This window comes from Metopolophium dirhodum, chromosome 8, assembly GCF_019925205.1.
Source record: "Metopolophium dirhodum isolate CAU chromosome 8, ASM1992520v1, whole genome shotgun sequence".
In the NCBI taxonomy this organism is placed as follows: domain Eukaryota; kingdom Metazoa; phylum Arthropoda; class Insecta; order Hemiptera; family Aphididae; genus Metopolophium; species Metopolophium dirhodum.
The window spans coordinates 6,592,585-6,613,464 of record NC_083567.1 but is presented as its reverse complement, the minus strand read 5'-3'; the positions used below and the strand labels follow the sequence as shown (position 1 = coordinate 6,613,464).

Below are 20,880 nucleotides of genomic sequence, written 5' to 3'. Positions count from 1 at the left end.
AAATTAATTAACTTAATTTGACTTTCTTGTTGACATTTTTTTTTTGTTAAAGGTAGACAAACTTATGGATAATGGTGTATTACATTTTCAAATCTTAGATTTTAAAAAAAAAATTTTATGAATTCTCAACTCAAAATAATTTGCTAATTTTCGTGATTTTTCAGTATTTTGTCAAGATTTTTTTCATCTGCCTTTGAAATAATAACCTAGGAGCCTTCTATTAAATTTTCAAGCTTTTTTAACCAACAAATAATATTTTATTGATTTTTATAGAAAAAAAAACTAAAAAAAATGAAAACTGAAAATGTCCGTAAACAGCTCAAAATAAGTCAAAATATTTGGAAAATGTTACGGTGTATAGAAAATTACTGGGAAATTTTTACTTTTGACCCCCAAAGTACCAACTAGATTCACTTTCTTATCAGAAAATTCAAGCATTTTTACTGTCCTAAAAGGTGATGACAGACACAAAAGTAAAAAATTAAAATTAAAATAAAAATAAATTTAAAAAAAAAACAAAAATAATAATAAAATAAAAAAAAAGACATAATATCAATATAAAATCAATACATTCATCGCTTCGCTCAGAATCTAAAAATCAAGTACCTAGTGCTAAGAACGTAGATGACCTAAAAAAATTATGGTTTTAGCAGATTTTTTGTAACAACTAAATTACAGTGAATCTTATAAGGGGTGTGTGGTAGGCTTTGCCCCCACGTGTTATTTTACACTTTAGTTTTGTAGGACTCTAGCCCCTGTAACTATTCAATCCTAGTTACGCCCATGATTAAGTACAAGATGAAACTAAATATAGTTTGACCACTACAGAATTAATTTAAATAGCATAAGATTATAAATTTGTCGTAACTATAAGTTTGATAGAAGTAAATTTTTATGTTTTATATAACTCACAAAGTTAAACATCAAAAATCATGTAAAAATAATTAAGGTGTTGTGAATGATTATACACACTGGATTTCGTGCATTTATATTATATGCTATTATAATATTAATAATAATAGTAAGACATAGACATAGAACCTATCGAATTTTAAATGCTTGTAAAAAAAATGTTCAAATTATGTTTTTTTAATATTTTTAACTTCTATTGTATATAATATATGAGTTCAATATATCAGGAACCTTGTATTAAATTTTCACGCTTTTTGGCCCAACAAATACAATTTTATTGATATTTATAGAAAAAATTTAAATTTGAAACAGCTCAAAACGAATCATCGCGAGTTACAACAAAATAATAAAATCACTACATCAGAAATCGAGTGAATATCCAATCTTGTAAAAATATGAAATTTTTAACTCCTATAAAAATTTAATTTGACTTTGTTGTAGACATTTTTTTTTTTTATAAAGGTAGACAAAATCTTGTATTACAATTTCAAATCTTAGATTTAAAAAGAATAATTTTTATGAATTTCTAACACAAAATAATTTGTGCATTTTCGTGATTTTTACGTGTTTTGTCAAGATTTGAATTTTTATTGCTTATAAAAAAAAAATTGTGACTGGATTTTTAATATTTTTCAAATGTCATTGTAACAATATATTAAGGTCCTTGTATTACATTTTCAAGCTTTTTTACCCAATGAATAAAGTTTTGTTGACATTCATAGAAAAAAAACATAAAAAAGTTGGAAACGGTAAATTCGTAAATTTGTAAACAGCTCAAAATAAGTTCAAATGTTTTAAAATTTGTTCATGTATAGAAAAGGCTAATATAAACATTCAGTGAAAATGTCATGTATTACGATCATTTGTTTTAGAGTTACACCAAAAGCTAAAATCGAGTTTTCAAACAGATATAGCAAACTTAGCCAGCCAGCAATTAGTAGCTTCCAATATTAACAATAGGATTGCTGTATATTATAAAATCAATGATAATACTAAATTTCTTAAAGGAGTGTTTAATAATCTTAGTACAAAGTTCTTCCTAGTTTTAAAATAAAACTACACTATACTGTTTGATTACTATTTGATACTGCACACTTCATTTTTTATAAATATAATATTATTATGAATCTAAAATATATAAATTCATATTAGCGAAATGTATATGAATCACTGTTTAATTTTATATGGGAGGTAAATAGTATGCACCAAAATTATTAATGGAGGTGCAAGAAAAAAAAATGTTAGCAATAGTATGGATGTGAATTTGAATTCAATGATAAATCATTATTATTATTCAATACATACAAAAAATGATTCTGAGCGGAGACCAGAATATATATTAAATTATATATTTATATTGCCATGATGGTAATATTCAATAGGTTGAATTAATATTTACCAAAAACATTGCATATCACCTAATTACCTATTTTATATACCTAACATAATATTCAAAATGAATGTCACATACATCTAGGAATAAAACAGAAATCTGGTTAAAACAAGCTTGGAAAGCTCACTCAGCGAGCGTGCTAAATTTGTGGTCTCTAAACGCATTCGAATGTAACACAATAATAAACTATAATTCCTAAATATACAATTTTATTTAAAAATATTTATTTGGTAACCTGTATATTTTGGTGCCTATTTTTTAATACTGGCTAGTGTAGCGGACCGCTCGCTACGTCGTAGATAACACGATGATTATATATATTAAGTAATAATAATATATGAAATATTAATATAGAAACCGCTCTGTATGTATTATTACGAAAAGGGCTAAAGATGACCTGACATTCCAAATATAATGAACATAATATAATATAAAATATCAGTTGAACAGTTTAAGAAAGCAGAGTACCTCGAAACCTACGAGCAGTAATACGAATTTCTAAGAAAGGAAATAAAAAAAATATGATAACGGATACTACTAAAATATACGAATACCCGAATCATCATATATATGAAACACGACGCAATATATTAAACTACACACATTTTATATTTTAACATATCAATAAAACGCATCATATATATAATATTATCATAACCATATATTATACAACAAATAGAAACGAGTATATAGTATTTAACACGCTGGACATCGGAATGTGGTTTCTCAGAGCAGCGCGTAGGAATTTCAGAGAAGATAGTATATGCATACAGCATCCGTGAGAACTAGATATTCGGCTGCTGACAGGAGGGGAGTGGTTTGGACTATAAGATAGCCCCCGAAGTCTTAATAAAAACATCTTTTTTTTAACATTTATTAGAACATAAATATGTCTTAAGTTGTGATATACAGAAAAATGCATACTGGTTCGTGTTGGAATACTATCTGGCTGTGTGAATCATTTTTATTATTATCAATCATTAAATACAATAATCAATTTAATTGTTTTACATGTTATTAATAATCAAAACAATATTGATGAGAATAAAAGTAATATCTACTATCTACTACCAACTGGATAAATCGACTGAAATTACTTTGAAATATTAAACAATTACAATTATGACATTATTAACTTATTATAAAAAATTTAAATTTAAAACCACAGATATATATAATAACTAGATACCCGATTTCTTCTTATCAATGACGCTGGCAGCCATTGCCAACTTTCGCAATGTTTACTAAGCGTTGGGCATCATAATTCAATAATGTTGTTGTATATGGAGTCGGGTATCTAGTTATTATATATATAATATATGTGTTTAAAACATTCATTAACATACTAACAAAAACCTTAGCGTGATAAAAATTTCAACTTTGTAAATTAAACTAAATACAACCATTATTTTAAATGACGTTAATTTAGAAGATAGAGAACACGATTTAGAAGCTCAGTTTTACTACAACTTTGTTTTTCTTAGATCACATAGTCAATAATTATAAAAACTACATGAGAGCATGAAGCCATAAAAATCATTTTTATTGCTCATTGTTTAAATTTAGATTTGATTCTATAGAGGCGCATTGTTACAGGATGAGGTGGGAAATATTTACTATCTACTTACCACCTGCCATCATGCGCTACTAGTGAGTCAAAACCGAATTATTTAACTAACATTTTTTTTTCTAATATGTATTTCACCAAATTCAAGCATATTTTATGCTATATTAATAATATGGCGTAAGATACAAAATAGATTACACTATACTATATTATATTATATTACACTATATTAAACATAATTTGTACGTGATATTTAACTATAATCATAAGGAAACGAATGAGAATTTAGAAATACCAATTTTAACAACTATTTATCACACTACATATGTAACGGCTCCTGAACAAATTAATTCAAAACTATGCCACATTTTCGAAAAGAAACGAATAAAAGTGAGAAATACCGTTATTTATAAACGGTTGTACCAACATGAATATAAAATTAAAATCAGACTGGATAGAAGGAATACTAAGCGTCTTGCCTAGTATTTTTGACTGAGTGTAAATCAAGAGTGTATGCACAGATCCATTTACACTTGGGACGTAGGAGGTAACCACCGTTAAGACTTTAGAAGGTGTAACGTGTAAAAACACGTGTTAAAGAAATCTAGGTTAGGAAAACTAGTTTTATATTATTGTCTATAAACATGCACATAACTGCTTTGAAGAGTGGCATGTTAATATTTTATAATAAAAATATATCTCATAGATACGATACAAAGATCATACCAAACAAAATAAATTCCACACACATAATATGAATATTTAATCATCCAGTTTTTATTAACGGTATTGCGCATTACTCATAATATTTATCATTTCGGAAATAAAAATAAAACAAAAAACGAAAATGAAAAGAAAAAAATTGAAGACCATTTGATAAACGTTGAAATAATTTAACAAAATCATACAGAAATGCCACGAGGTAAAAAACAAAATGGCCGCCGCCGAATGGCGCGCCGCATGATCTGCGCACATACGACGAGTTTACGATATAAAATGTGCATATTTTCTTCATTGCATAATCGTTATTGTGACAAATACGTACCTTTTATTTGAAAAAAAACGGCAAATAGTAGCGTTATTGGATTATTTCACAGCGTAAAGAAACGAATGACCCAAGTCCGGCACATGAACAACTGCTGACGTGTGAGCTTGAAATGCCAAAAAAGTCGCCACTTACAGCCGTTACCGGACAGCAGTTGTTGCAATCGGTGGAGAGGAGCGTTAAGTTGGCGGCTGCAGAGAACGCTTTCGTTCGGGTAACGTCGGTTACCGCCGCCACCTGGCATGGCGTCATCCTGATGACCTCCACGATGAAATGTCAATAACTCTCTCCCGGCTGCGGCGGCGGTGACCTCCACAGACGTTGCCAACACAACCGCCGCCGCCGACATTCCTTGAGTATTTACGACGTTGCCGAGCACACGGCTGCATGTATATACTGTGACGTATTTGATATAAAGTTAGGTCAACAGCACGCTACCAAGCATTACACAATTCTATTATTATATTTTATCGTTCGATGGTAGTATAAACGACCACTTCTCTACGCAGGAACCGGTTTTCCCGGTCGGCGTGTTTTTAAGGCAAACTTCCAAATACTTAAATATTAAAATATCGTTTACATGGTACCTACGATGACGATTTGGTACCTATATAATATAATAATATGTTATAAAATAATGATAGGCCAAAAGAAAAGTTTAAAAAAAAATTGTTTTTTTTTTTTATTACATGGCGTTTCATGTGCGGTTGTCTATAGAATACTAAAATATAGATACGTTGTTTATAAAGTGATCCACGCGTTATACGGATAAAATGTCAACTGATGCCTTTTAATCGAACGCCCACGATATTTCATGTAATAAATTATTATTATGTGAGTGTTGTTTGCAGTATCATTGGGATACCACAGCTTCAGATTATATGATTTCGTAACAACGATCCTGGTTAAAACGGCTTCAAATGTTCTTATCAAATTATACAAAAACCTGCTAATTGATCGCAGAGCTTCCAATTTGTGATGTACTCAGAAATTTTAATTTCTGTGTGTACCACGGTTATGGATAGTACATGAAAAGTGTCTACCGAAGTGAATCTCTGTAATGAGTAATCAGTATTAAAGTTAAATTAAACAGCTTGATATTTAAGCAGTATCGCTTTTATGTCATAGTAACTCACACAACTACAATTTACCTTTGAAAGGTAATTGCATTTATATTCATTACTCACTACAACAAATAAGCGCTAGTGCGGAAATCTCCAGCTGTTTAATACTAATTATAGAGGTTAGGTTAGGTTAACTATTTTGCATGAATAATAAATATTTTAAACGCGGAAAGCCAAGGTTTGATTTCCTCTTTTTATTTTAATACAATTCTTCAAAATGAACAACTAAAACTACAACAATCATAACCAATAACAACCTTACAATAAATAAAAAATAAATTATTACTTAGTTTATTTTTTTCCTGTACAGATGCCGCCCCTGTGGATAGTTATTTGCAAATTGTGAAGCTGTTTTGTGGCTCAACAAGTCATGTCTATCCATCTTACAACTTTTTTTTTATGTGAAGAGCAATTTAACTGTATGCAGAGTAGTGTAAAACTGTTAAAAACTTATCTTAACTTTTCCGTTACGCGGAAAAGAATTCTAATTGTTCAACTTCTTTTGGGTGTAATATGATGTGAAAGCAATATCTTTTTAAGTGTAAGTTATATTATATTTTAATGTATAGCCATCTCGACCGGCGTTATCCCGCGATATTCGCAGCAGTATATTATCAGGTAGGCAATCTACCTGCGGTAGATCGCGGACCCCGTGTTGTTTGTACTAGTGGAAGACATAAGCGCCAAAATGAGATAAGAAAAAAAAAAGTTGTAAAGTATGAAAGCGCCAAAATCATATCGTACGAATGCGCAAAAAGATCAAAAAGAAATAAAATGATCCGCAAAAGCAAACAATTTAGCCGATCAATTATTCTGATAATAGTTTCGCAGACCCCGCAACATGCTTACATCAAAAAAATGCACCCCGTGCCAACTTTTGACCTCAGCTTTTCGGGATGCATGCGTGCGAACACATCTATTGGTGAAATAGAACTGTTATCTATAACACCTTTTAAAACAAAACACAATTTTACAAACCTACAGTGATGGGAAAGAACGCGTTCATATTGTTAAAAAATTAACTTTAACGTGAACAAAGTTCTTATTAATTATGATCTTAAATGTTTTTCAGATAGATGGGAAGTGTTTATGTTCAAAAATTACAAGTACAGGAATAATATATAAAATACAGCTGGGAGCTAGGAACACACTATGTTTCGTGTGTTAAATACTAAGGTAAGAAAATATGGTAACTCGCTAGAACGTTCTAACAAGTTGAATATTAAAAACTCCACACGACACGATAGTATATTAAGAACTCAGTCGCAGTCGGAAAATATTGCGATGATATTATTTATATGGATAGACACAGCCGCAGCTCGGCTAAATTTATATCACTGTCTATCAAGTCGGACGAGTTAGTGACCGCACTTAAAACACTATAATAATAATACGATATATTATAATATAATATAGTGGTATGCATTTCGACAAAATTCCAGTGAAATTGACCTTGTACCTACATTTTTGAGCCTATCACTTTTAGATCAACGAAGTTGTTTCCTAGGATAACGGGCGTGGTGTAATATTATTATATTATACGGTATCGAAAATTATCCACAAATTACTAGTAAGAAATGGTTAGTTCAGTCACCTGAAATCTCAATAGTTATTATTTCGAATTTATTGTATTTATCTAGCTTTGTAAAATCGCAGTAAAATCTTAGTGAACAGTCACATATTATTAGAGTTCAAAATAAGAATTACAGTATACCTACTCGCCCTAAAAAAAGATAAAAATGAATTATATAAGTATATCATAAATTTATAATTAAACTTATTTTATTTGAAATGCCATTTTACGTTATAAAATAATAATTTTTGATTATGAACAACTGAACAAATTAACTATGAGTAAAATACAATAATTCTAGAAAAATATTAAAATCGGTTTTATTTTATTGTTCACAATTTTATTAGAAAAAAATGGTTAAATCAATTAGGTAGGAATACATATATTTTATATGCCTTCATAAAGCGGGGAGAAATAATTTGGTATATAATAATAATAATTGAGTCCTGAAATTCTTCTTTTTTTATGTACTATTCAAAATATCGATAAGACCATAAACACTCAAAGATACGAATAATATGTAAAAACAAATAATATTATAAAAAATGTTAATAGTTATACCTATCATAGAACAAAATATATCAATTGATAAATTACGATAGTAAAACTTTATTGTTGGTAATTTTTGACGATATTGCCAGATGTCTGTAACAAAATAATAATGAACTATTACACGGATATTTGTTATCTCCGTCTTCCAAGTGCACGACATAGCAAATTTACGCTCAGCAAATCACGTTTAACTCCGTCAGTTTGAAAATTAGAGTGAAACGACCTATTATCAAACTTCGTGGTAACAACATTATCTGAGGTTTATAATATGAGGGTTTTTTACGATAATTCAGTTTTTAAGTGAGTTATGAGCATTTTTAATTTACGCTATATTATATACGTATGACTGACTAAGAAATTTAAGTATCGTAAAAAAAGTCTACATAAAAACACAGATAATGTTCTTACCTTTAATAGTATCATAGTGATTCATCATTAGATTGATTCACTCTAATTTTTAAGCTAACGGAGCTAAACGTGATCTGCTGAGCGTAAATTTGCTAGGTTATGCTAGGTTACGAGCTTGTAATACCAGGCGTACCCAACCTTTTTCAATTTGCGGGCCTTTGAAATTTTTATTTTTACTGAGGGCTGTATATACCGGCAAAATACCAGTAATTTCGTATATATCGGTAATTTTGATAAAATATACACTATTAATATATTTACAAATTGTAAGATATTTTTTGATTCTTAAAAGCTTATTAAAATAAAATTTTTTGTTTTTTTAATTATTATTTTTTTAAATTTTTATTTATTTACTTTGTATAGGTACCGATAGAAATTTCTAATTTTATAAAATGGTCACAGGCCGATTTCAACACTTCCTCGGGCCAGATCCGGCGTAGCGTCCTCTTAACAACGCACTAAGCAATAAACACTTTTCATAGAGCACAGTGCTATATACAGTCCTATATAATATATAGGCCCTGAAGACCAGTCATTTTTTTTATAAAATTGATTTTAATACCATTCGATGATACGGGTTAGGACGTTTTCGGTCGAGTGACAATTTCCTATTCATATTTCATAAAACGCATGTATTGGATATGGATATAAATGAGCAATAAAACTACGTCTTCCTGCTTGTATTAGAATATTATGTAGTATTGTAGTGAATTATTGTCATCCACTGTCATATATATATAACAATGAACGAATCGCAATCGAGACATATCTAAATTTTATCACAAAATAAAAACAAACTTTAAAATATTGACTATGTTTTTACTAAATTAAACATGTTTTGTTCTATGTAATGGTTGGGGATGGACCTACTTAAAAATCAGTTTCGCGATACTAAATACTTATCTTTGGAGTAATTATTGTGATATTAGAACGGGGGTGGCCAAACTTTTTTTGATCTACTGAGGAGGATATATATTTTTTCTTTTAGAATCGACTTATGTAAAAAAATTATTTTATATTAACAATAAACATCCTTATATAAATAATAAAATTAAAGTGTAAAGTTATGTAAAATGAATGTTTCACATTAAAACCTAATAATATTTTATTATTAATTTGAACTGAGCAATGAGTATATCTATTTAAATATTATATAATATAACTAACTAAAGATATAATTATTAATTTATGAAAATGTATAGGCTACATAATATTATTATTATCATTTTATTGTTATGTAATTAAATGATTTTAAGATGTGATTTAAAAATGAACAATGTATCTAACAAAAAATAATGTGCCTAATTTTTTATTAATATTCTCTTTATAAAAAGGCTTTTAAATTGTTTTTTGCTAGTATATTTTGTCCTATACTAAATTGGTCATACATTTATCCCTTGATATTTTAGTACAGGTTTTTTGTCCTAGATTCATTCGATAGGTGCAGAAGGAGCTGGTGTTGGATCAAATAAAAAGTATTTTTACAGTTGAATAATAAATTATTATTAAGTACATTTAAATATTAATTTTTATCAAATACGATTAAATAACTTCTACATTGTACCTCTAGAGTAAGAGGGCCATACGAACATTACGTACCTAACCTAAGTATACCTAATATTAGTCGTTCAAAAATTAAAATTTCAAAATATTGAGTATCTTTACGAAATAGGTACATCAACAAAAAATGTATTGCAATATAGGTAAAATACTCGAATTACTCGAACTCTAATTATAACTGTATCGTGATACAAGATATAATCTTAAAGATACAATCTAAGATGCGTATTTAAGAAACTTGTATCGAAGACACTGCCCAACCCTGGTTAATGGTTATGGTGTAAATCGTCCATAAGGTACATTTATTATTATGCATTGTTTTGAATCAAAAACTTTAAATAGGGGGTTTTAACCAAACACAATATAGTAGGATTGGTTGTTTCGGTGTCTTTTTTTAAATTATTGAGAGCACGTATATTATTATTATTTTATACGCATGATGGCAATTTTCAAATGCAATGTTTTCGCAAATACTAATTCAACCTACCTAGGACCGTATTATTAAAAGTAAAATAAATTACAATAATAGCAATATAAATATATCATACAATATGCTTAGTTACCTATATAGGCTGATAGACAGTCTTGGATCATAATTCTTGAGATTATAAATAGCCATAATTCGGTACCTAACTATTAGGTACATTTTTAATTTAATATACATTTGATGTTCGTACATTTGGATTTGTAGAAAAATATTTGGATCCAGTACTACGGGATTAAATTATTTGTGTAATTACATAGTATACCATATTATTATTTTATACATAGGTAAATATTTACATTAATCTAAACGAGAATTTAGTATAAAATATAAAAGACCAACTAGTGAGTATTATAGTGTTTTGTGTATAGTGAAGCCTATACATTAGTATAGATAGTACCAAAAGTCAAAACCTAGTATTATATTTAATTGAAAAATATTTGTTTTTTATTTCTTCTTGTTTTTATCATATTATGTACCTTGAACCTTGGAACTAACACGTAAATAATGTTAAAACGTTGAAAGAATCCTGTATTCTATACAATGACACGAAGTACATTAAGTATATTAAGCGATAGTCGATAAGCCTATTATATTGTGATTTATGAAAAACCATTATAACTCATTACCACTCATTTTTTAAATCAATTTATTTTTTGATTTTAAGTAACCAGCTACTTGTAAATAATAATTAATTATAATTAAAAATGTATTGAAGTATTTTTATTTAAATTAAAAATATAATATCATTTTTTTTTTTGTCAAGTCTTTCAGTTACACCTTGTATATTAGTGAATAATTACCATATTTAATCGAATTTTTTCGCCTTCTAACAAAATAATTTAAATTAATTTACAGAAATTATATAATTTTTAAAAAAAAATAATCGTTTTTGGATTAAAATGGTTTTTTAGATGTACCTACTGAATATTTTGAAGTTCTGAGATGTGAACATTTTATATGGTTCACATTGTACTAACCTACTATAGATCATAGTACAACTGTACACACATACAATCGATGAGATTTCTCAAAAATGGTTTAGCAAATATAACTTTAGAAACATATTTTTAACACTATCATATATTAATATACTATAGTTCAGATATAATATCATCATAGTTCATTCAGAGTAATATTTTAAATGTGTTGGTTTATCATTTATTTCAAATTTACAATAATAATTTATCACTAAATATACAGTATATTGGACTATTTAATTATCAAGGAGATGAGGAAATTGAAAAAAGTATCCGATAGGTTAAAGATACTAGGTGGTATACTGGTATGTAGCTTATATTAATTATATCCTGCCCAGTGCTTTTCAATCCCAACCAAATGATTTGTTTCGGTTGTATTGAAACATACCAACAGGCAACAATAGTAGGTACATACTCGTAAATACATACTCACTGCAATTTGATTTAGATTTGTGATTAACGTAGTTTTTTGTTTGATTTATTTCTTTTAGAAAATTGATTTTCATACTAAAATGTACCCTTATAATATTATACACTATGTTATTATGACTGGTGTATAGTGTATGCATAGTCCATGGACTAGATATATAATATACTGTTTAGGTCAGGACTGTACACGGTGTATTTCACGGCGTATTCCGCAGCGTTTACTTTCGAATTAAAAACGCATTGGTTAATATCGGAGCAGCTATACAATATGACCAGTGCCGGATTTAGCGAGGGTGCATTGCACCGTGGCCTAAAAACCAAGGTTGTATTAGGGGCCTCAGGTTGAAGTCCTAAATTTTCAAACTTTGTATAACTTTGTATTTTAAAATGAACAAATTATTTTAAGATGTTATTAACAAGTCACAACCATTTATTTTGGACGGTTTGAATCTTAGATAATACTATTAATCATTGTTATTGTTTGTTTTACATATTTATTTTTATAAACATTAATTATATATAGTATATATCGTATACTATTTTCGTATAATCGTACTATTTATTTATTTTCAGACGCTCGCTTAGTCGCACTAGTGCAGACATCTATCATGTATCTTGCTGGACAAACTAAACCGTGGTTATATTTATTTATTGTTCAATATAAACGGATTATGATTTACGGATATGCCTTGGTGAAGTGTTATTGGTTTCGGTTATGTTATTTTGTACTTTTGTCAGTTATATTTTTTGCGTAACTACTCTATTTGATTAATTTTTCATTTGCTTATTTTTTTTTTTTTTTTTATTATTTTTTTAATTGACTTTATTTAGAAATATTACAATCTATACAGGGGTGTACAATAAGTAATAATTATGGTGAAAAATGAATGAAACTATGAACTAATGATGACATGGTAGGAAATCTCTCATTAGAGACACCTAGTAATTTGCTTATTAAAAATATAAATTAGGTACCTACTTACACTATCTTTTATTGACTTTTGAAAAAAACCTGTCTAACAGACAATTTGAAAGTGGTGCATCTAAAAGACGGAGAAAAAATGTACTAAGAATGAATTAAAAAAAGGTGGGTAAGAGGATGTCGCTCTGCTGTACATTAGGTTACAAGTGGTCAGTCAGTCTATGATATTACCAAGTATATTTGATGATATTATTGCGAATAAAGTAATTTTTGTATAACCTATTAATGTGGAGCCTTGTTTTCAATTTCCAATCCTTAGCTATAAAAGTTGAACATTTTATAAAAAAATTGTGCCCATATATTTTCAATATTTTTCAGCTGTTATTGTAGCAATATATCAGGAGCCTTGCATTAAATTTTAACGTTTTTCTACCCAACAAATAAAATTTTATTGATATTTATAGAAAACAAAACTAAAAAAAGATGGATAAGTGGCTGTCGCTCTGCTGTACAGTAGGTTACAAGTGGGTCACTGTAATGGATGGTGTTAAATTTGAATTCAATGATATAATATCATTGTATAAGAAAAACGATTCTGAGCAAAAACGGTCAGTCAGCCTATGATATTACCAAGTATATTTGATGATATTATTGTGAATAAAGGAATTTATATATAACCTATTTACGTGGAGCCTTGTTTTTTAGTTTAGTACATTTTTAACTACAAAATAATTAATAAATTATAAATTTGATAAATGTTGTCAACATTTGAACTTTAAATGCTTATAAAAAAAAATTGTGCCCATGTATTTTTAATATTTTTCAACTGCTATTAGAACGATATATCAGGAGCCTTATATTAAATTTTCACAATTTTTTACCTAACAAATAAAATATTATAGACAATTATAGAAAAAAAAAACTAAAAAAACTTTAAAACTGACAATGTCCGTAAAAAGCTCAAAAAGAGTCAAAATATTTTCAACATTTTATGGTGTATAGAAAATACTAATATAAACATTCAGTGAAATTTTCAAGTATCTACAGTCATTCGTTTTTTAATTACAATAAAATAAGAAAATTTTTACATGAGAAATCGAGTGAATATCAAATGTTGTAAAAATATGAATTTCAAACGCTCATAAAAATTTAATTTTACCTTCTTGTAGATATTTTTTTTTTATAAAAGTAAACAAACTTATGGATAATCTTGTATTACATTTTCAAATCTTAGATTTAAAAAGAAAAATTTTTTTGTGTTGTGTGCTCCTTTAATAATATTAAAGAAGCTAATTAAAGTCTCTCCAGAAGATTTTCTAGCGAGCTGCTACTTAAAACCATATAAATTCTACATTCGTATTTTAAACCTCATAAACTCAAGATTTCGGATACCGTAACGCAGATCAGCTTAGAAAAAACTGGGAAAAACTTCATCGACTTAAAGTAAGGTATATCCCAGCGCTATTGAATTTAAAAGTTTAGGTCAGACGATTACAAGAAAATCTAACACCCTTTTATTATTAATTTAAAACCAACACAAAATAATAAACAAGTGTTACAATCGTCACTTATCCGCAAGGCTGGGCTAAGCTATTTTTAACTTATTGATATAAGTTACTATATAGTTCCCTGTTTTCATTAAGTTAATTTTGAATTTTCATATTATCCAAATATTATTTATATAAGTCTGTTAAACGTTCGTACAATATAGAAAATATTATTAGAAAAAAAAGATATATTTACAATGAATTTCGTACATATTTTTATAAATAAAAACTAATATGTCGTATCAATTAGTTGCTAATTAATAATAAATAATAATATAGGGGTAACAATGTAATATAATATTTATTTGGTCGCCTGTATAAAGACATCAATATATATGAGCCCACGAAGCCCCGATTCATAATACCTACATAATACTTATTAAGTAGGTACTCATTAGTTATTACTTATTGTTTATTAATATTTAATACTTACAATTATTATCGTATGATAATATGATAATCGTGAATTATATGACTATTTAGATTTATACATTATATATTTTATATTACAATTATATTACAAAAATACCTACCTACCTAATACTGGTGTATATATAAAAAAAAATAGTAGGTACAAAGTACCACACACACATACACACACACACGTAATATAGCACATTGCTAAGGCAGATAATTAAATTCTACTGTAAATAAAATATAATATCGTTGTGTAAAATTTGGAGTTTCGATGACATAAGTAAAAATATATTATATACCTATTATAAAGGGTGTATTCACGCGGATAATCTTTAAAAACGATTTTCTCTTTGACTATGACTTATCCTTGATTTCTTAACTAGCAAACCATGAAATTTATTACATATCTGTCGTAAATGAGAAAAAAAGCAAACAAATAATAGCAGACGCTTGTCGACAATACATTCGCTGCGTGTGTTTTGAGTTATAACAATATAATCACCATACTATATAACAAACACAGTTCCAACGGATATGTATAACAAAAAATATCACTGTCCCGACACTTGTTACGCAACTTGTGGAGGGTGTTAAAATTGGCGCGGAATAGTGTGAAGTATTGTTTATTTAATATTTAATTATTATTATACAAAGCAAAGATGAACAGTCACATATGAAAACTGAAACATTGAGCAGAACTTATTTGACCACTTTAATAGTTCATAAAAAAAAACATTAATAATAAAAAAAAGGTGGGCAAGTGGGTATCGCTCTGCTGTACAGTAGATTACAAGTGGGTCACTTTAATAGATGGTGTTAAATTTGAATTCAATGTACAATATCATTGTATAAGAAAACGGTCAGTCAGCCTATGAAATTACTAAGTATATTTGATGATATTATTGTGAATAAAGTAATTTATATATATAACCTATTTACATGGAGCCTTGTTTTAAATTTTCAATCCTTAGCTATAAAAGTTGAACATTAAATTTTGTCAAAATTGGAACTTTAAATACTTATAAAAAGAATTGCGCCTATGTATTTTTAATATTTTTCAACTGCTATTATAACAATATATCAAGAGCCTTGTATTAAATTTTCACAATTTTTTACCTAACAAATAAAATATTATTGACAATTATAGAAAAAAAAACAAAAAAAACTTTAAAACTGACAATGTCCGTAAAAAGCTCAAAAAGAGTCAAAATATTTTCAAAATTTTACGGTGTATAGGAAATGAAAATATAAACATTCAGTGAAATTTGTATGTATCTACAGTTATTCGTTTTTGAATTAAAAACAAAATAACAAAATCGCTACATGAGAAATCGAGTGAATCTTGTAAAAATATGAATTTCAAACGCTCATAAAAATTTAATTTGATTTGCTTGTAGATATTTTTTTGTTGATAAAGATAGACAATCTTATAAGGAATCTTGTATTACATTTTCTAATCTTAGATTTAAATAAAAAATTTTGTATGAATTTCTAACTCAAAATAATTTGCACATTTTCGTGAATTTGACGTGTTTTGTTAACATTTAAACTTTAAATGTTTATAAAAAAAATTATGACTGGATTTTTAATATTTTTCAAATTGCATTATAATAATATACTAGGAGCCTTATTAGCTTATTATTTAAAATGAGTATGGATTGTTTAGTTCAAATAGAAAACAAAACATTTTAAAAAATATTTGTAATATATATTCTTTTAATTAGAAAGGATTTTTAGTTAGTAATCTAACGGAAAGATAAAAAGTGATTTTGATTGATAGAACATTAATTATTAAAAACAAATTGATTATATCTAACATACAATTTATAACATAAACACAATGCTATACAAACGCGAGACGTGGACAACGGATGCCTAATTCATGAGTAATGGCGTCATCAACCACTGTTGTCAACACGTTATTTTCTATAAATATACATGGATAATTAGTGTTTTCTTTTATTGACTTTAGTAAGTGCTCAATCACAGCAAGTTAAGTCAAGTCCATAGTATTAACAATATGACGCGATTTATTTTATATAAACGTACGAAACGCATACTATCCGTGGCCCATCGAATTCACCACATATTGAAATAGTTAATTATTTTTAAATTAAATTATAATATTATATTTAAACGATAGATATATCGGATAAAAGAACGGTGTGCGAAGAAAATCTGATTCCCAGGTTTATTTCAAGTAAAAAATAATTGAAATTTCGTTTATAGATAATCCGGAGATACCTACCTATGTATATTATATAAGAATAAGATAATAAAACAACAATGTACGTACGTACAATAATTGATAGATACATAGGTAATAATAATTCTAAGGGCCCGAGGCAGAGGACTTGTAGCATTTGCATATTTGTCTTACTTAATCACAAAAAAAGCAGAGTTAAAATAAGCTTTATGATAAGACAAAGCTAATTTTGTACAATTTTATTATGCATATAAATGCATATTTTGAGGTTTTTATTATAATAGCCATTAGAGCATTTTTCTTAAATGTTATTCTTTTTTATATATATTTAATAAATTAATAAATTAGATAATAATTAGGTAATAGTACAACCAAATCTTACAAAAATAAATAATTTCTAAATACTAATAAATACAATCAAATTATTTTTGTTGATGTTAAATTAATTTTTCATTTTTATGATAATAATATGGTTGTTGACTGTTCGAAAACGTATAGGGTTTCTTGAAAGTGCTTGTGATTGGACTATTATTTATTATTTGGATTAATTTTCTGTTTATTAATTTTATTTCAAGATAGATAATTGTCACGCAGAAAATATGACCAATACGCGGCGGCCAGTGTTCGGACTTATCTAGATAATTATTTGTTCGTCTTTTATCTTATCTAGATAAATAGTTATAAGGTATCTAAATGTTCATCTTGGATAATTTTTTTACTTATCTAAATAAATTCATCTAGATACATTTTTTATTGATGAAAATCGCGAAATTGTACAAACGCATTTATACAGATTCTCAAACCAATATAAATAGTGTAATTGTTTTTATTGATATCATTATTATTATTATTATTATGTTCCTAGTGCCCAACTAAAATATATCTAAATTTAAAACCAATTAAAAAAAAATTGCATCTTTTTTTATCTAGATAAATAAGTATTCATCTTTACTTTATCTAGATAGTTATGAGTTAAATTATCTTTTATATCTATCTGGATACATTTGAGTTTCATTATCTTTATCTTTATCTAGATAAAAAAATACTTATTTAATCCGAACACTGATCGCGGCATCCGAATATCCAATATAACATTATTCACACTTCACGTTCGGTGTTTCTAAACAGCAGTTACCTACGCGTTCTGACTGCCATTTATTTTATATTTTTAGTTATTCGTAAGGAAAGGCCGAAATGGTTCATTTAGGCTAAAAGTTATTTTATTCATATGACATATAATTATGTAAGTATACCTATGTAAGTAATTGTTTTTGTTAATTAATTGATTTATTTTTAATATACAGAGCAAAACTATTTACAATATGTGACAGTCATAATATAAAGCATTTTGATAAATTTAAATAAGAGTAAACATGTATATGCAATTGTATATTAATTGAGTATAAATTATGTATTATTATAAATTTTAGATCTTTTTAAATTAAATCGCTAGAAAACAATTGTATTTCATGTAATAGTGTTTTTAATTCTATAAGTGTTTGCATATTTAGTTATTTTTTAGAGCTACAAGTCCTCTAACCTAACCTCTGCCCTAGACTAATAAGTATTAACCATTCAATCAAATTTTATTTATTTCAAACACCGATTTCGATGTATATCAACAATGAGTAATGACATTCACACACTAATCAGTTAATCAGTCCAACCTAAAATAAGCCCGCCAAGTATTCTCGAGTCTCGCTCGCGCAGACGCGCGTCATATGTTTCGAAGCATTGATAAGAAACAAAGAGTCTACCGTCGTGATCGCGAGTGGATGATACCGACTATCAAGTATTGCCGACAGCCTGCTGCTGTAGATAATATTATTATAACATTATGTGTTATGTACTTCATAATCAATGGTACTATCTATATAACATGATTAACAAAACGACCGTCCGTAATAAACGTATATCTGTAGTACATGATGTAATGTTGTCGTAACGTTTTATCCTAACGTTTCCATTCACTTATCACTCACTATTTAAACGCGGCGGAGGTAAAAACCATAGACATATATAATTTATATTTAAATATATTATATTATATATTAGGTATATATTATTATGTTCAATTACGCATAGTTATTATGCCTACAGCAAAAACGAAACGATATCGCCGCCGTCGGTAGATAAGAACCGACAGCCAAACAAAATGATAGGTACATTTGAAAATGTCTCATATATAAAGCTAGTCTAATATATATCAATACACATTTTACGTTACCTTAATAACACCTGTCGGTTGTAAATGCGGAGCGAGTTGTCGAAATTCTTCATCTTCATTTTGCGTTCAGTCATTGTAAATGAAAGAGGAAAAAAACCGTTGAACAAAAAAAAAATCGATTATATAATATAGTTCGAATTGTAACGATATAGTCTCGGCGGCGCTGGAGCGCAATTGAGTGTCGGCAGGAGGCGAAACGAAAGAGAATTTGAAAAAAATCGTTGTTAACGTGAAAACGGCTGTCCGTCCGTCGAAAATATAACGCGGACGGTTGGACTAAGACGATGCGTATCGCTTCACCGACGGTTCGGCACGACGGCACGCTCCGAGATCGCACGTAAATACTAAATCGGCGGGAAGCCGAACACAACAGCAGGACCGGGGTGGTGATCAGCTGAAGGGATGTCGTCCAGACGGAAACCGCAGTCCGCCGCCGCCGTATCCCCACCCAAACATACACACGCGCTGGCGGCTAACACGGACGCTCTCTCTCGCACCACTACGAATGACGCAGTACGCATCAGCATTTTTGACTGTGGCACCGCACAGGTTGCCGCCGATCGGGCGCTGGCTGCTGGCAGCAGCTGCTCGTTGAGGTAAATAATAATAACAATGATAAACGAGAAACCAGTATCCAGGAATACCTATAATATGGGTTGTTCAGCTATACCTACTTATAATAGCATAATATGTATTGTTGTTATTGTCGTTTCACGTTTTTCTCGGTCACAATCCAATATCGATATGTTTGACCAACGCGACGCGTAATCGCGCTCGATAATTTCCTTCCATACGGTAACCACGCGTTCACGCCGGCCGTGTACAATATGATATTATATTATGTACGTTTATGTCGCCGTCACAGGGGTGGCCAAACTTTTTTCCATTAAATCTTCTGAGAATATATTTTTTCTTTTAGGATCGACTTATGTAAAAAAAATATATTTTATATTAATAGCAAACATATATTTATATAAATCATCTTAAGAATAAAGTGTAAAGTTATCTAAAATTAGTGTTTCACATTAAATTTCTAAATAATTTAAAAATATATTAACATTATATTGTTGATGTAGAAGCGTGTCGTTTCCATAATATCATGGCCAGATAATTATAATCTCGGTAATAATCGCTAACTGCTAATCGAAGACGCTGCTCTAAACGATAATCAGAAAGTATAGTCCGGTACCTACTTAGATTTTATAACTTTCTTGTGAGAAAATGACATTTCACAGTAAAAGGGTAATCCGAAATATATATTTAATAACTGTATCAACTAAATAACAAATGTATAACAATAATTAATACATTTAACAAAGGGAACGACTTGGCAATCGTCCAAGATTGATTAGTCGATCGCGATCGACTGTTTGGCCACCACTGGACTATAATAATTATAGTATAATTATAGTACAATTATAATATCATTATATTATAATATAATAGTAATCGTTCCCGTCGACCGTTTCGTACAAAATCTATCATCCAATCGCGTTTTAATACTTAATACACTATTATAATAATAATAATAATA

General features: G+C 28.5%; 1 protein-coding gene across 2 annotated transcripts in view; it reads right to left on the bottom strand.

Annotated features, from left to right (window-relative positions):
- LOC132950461 (uncharacterized) overlaps positions 1-19,701 on the bottom strand; it is a 34,546-nt gene extending 14,845 nt beyond the window's left edge. Inside the window, exon 1 of one of the 2 annotated variants that reach the window (XM_061021939.1) lies at positions 19,347-19,701. In XM_061021939.1, the coding sequence (XP_060877922.1) occupies positions 19,347-19,420 (74 nt within the window). In that variant the 5' untranslated portion in view covers positions 19,421-19,701. Of the gene's footprint in view, positions 1-4,917; positions 5,066-19,346 lie in introns of those variants that run through there. The other variant, XM_061021940.1, reaches the window with a different exon arrangement.
- Positions 19,702-20,880: the final 1,179 nt, after the last annotated feature.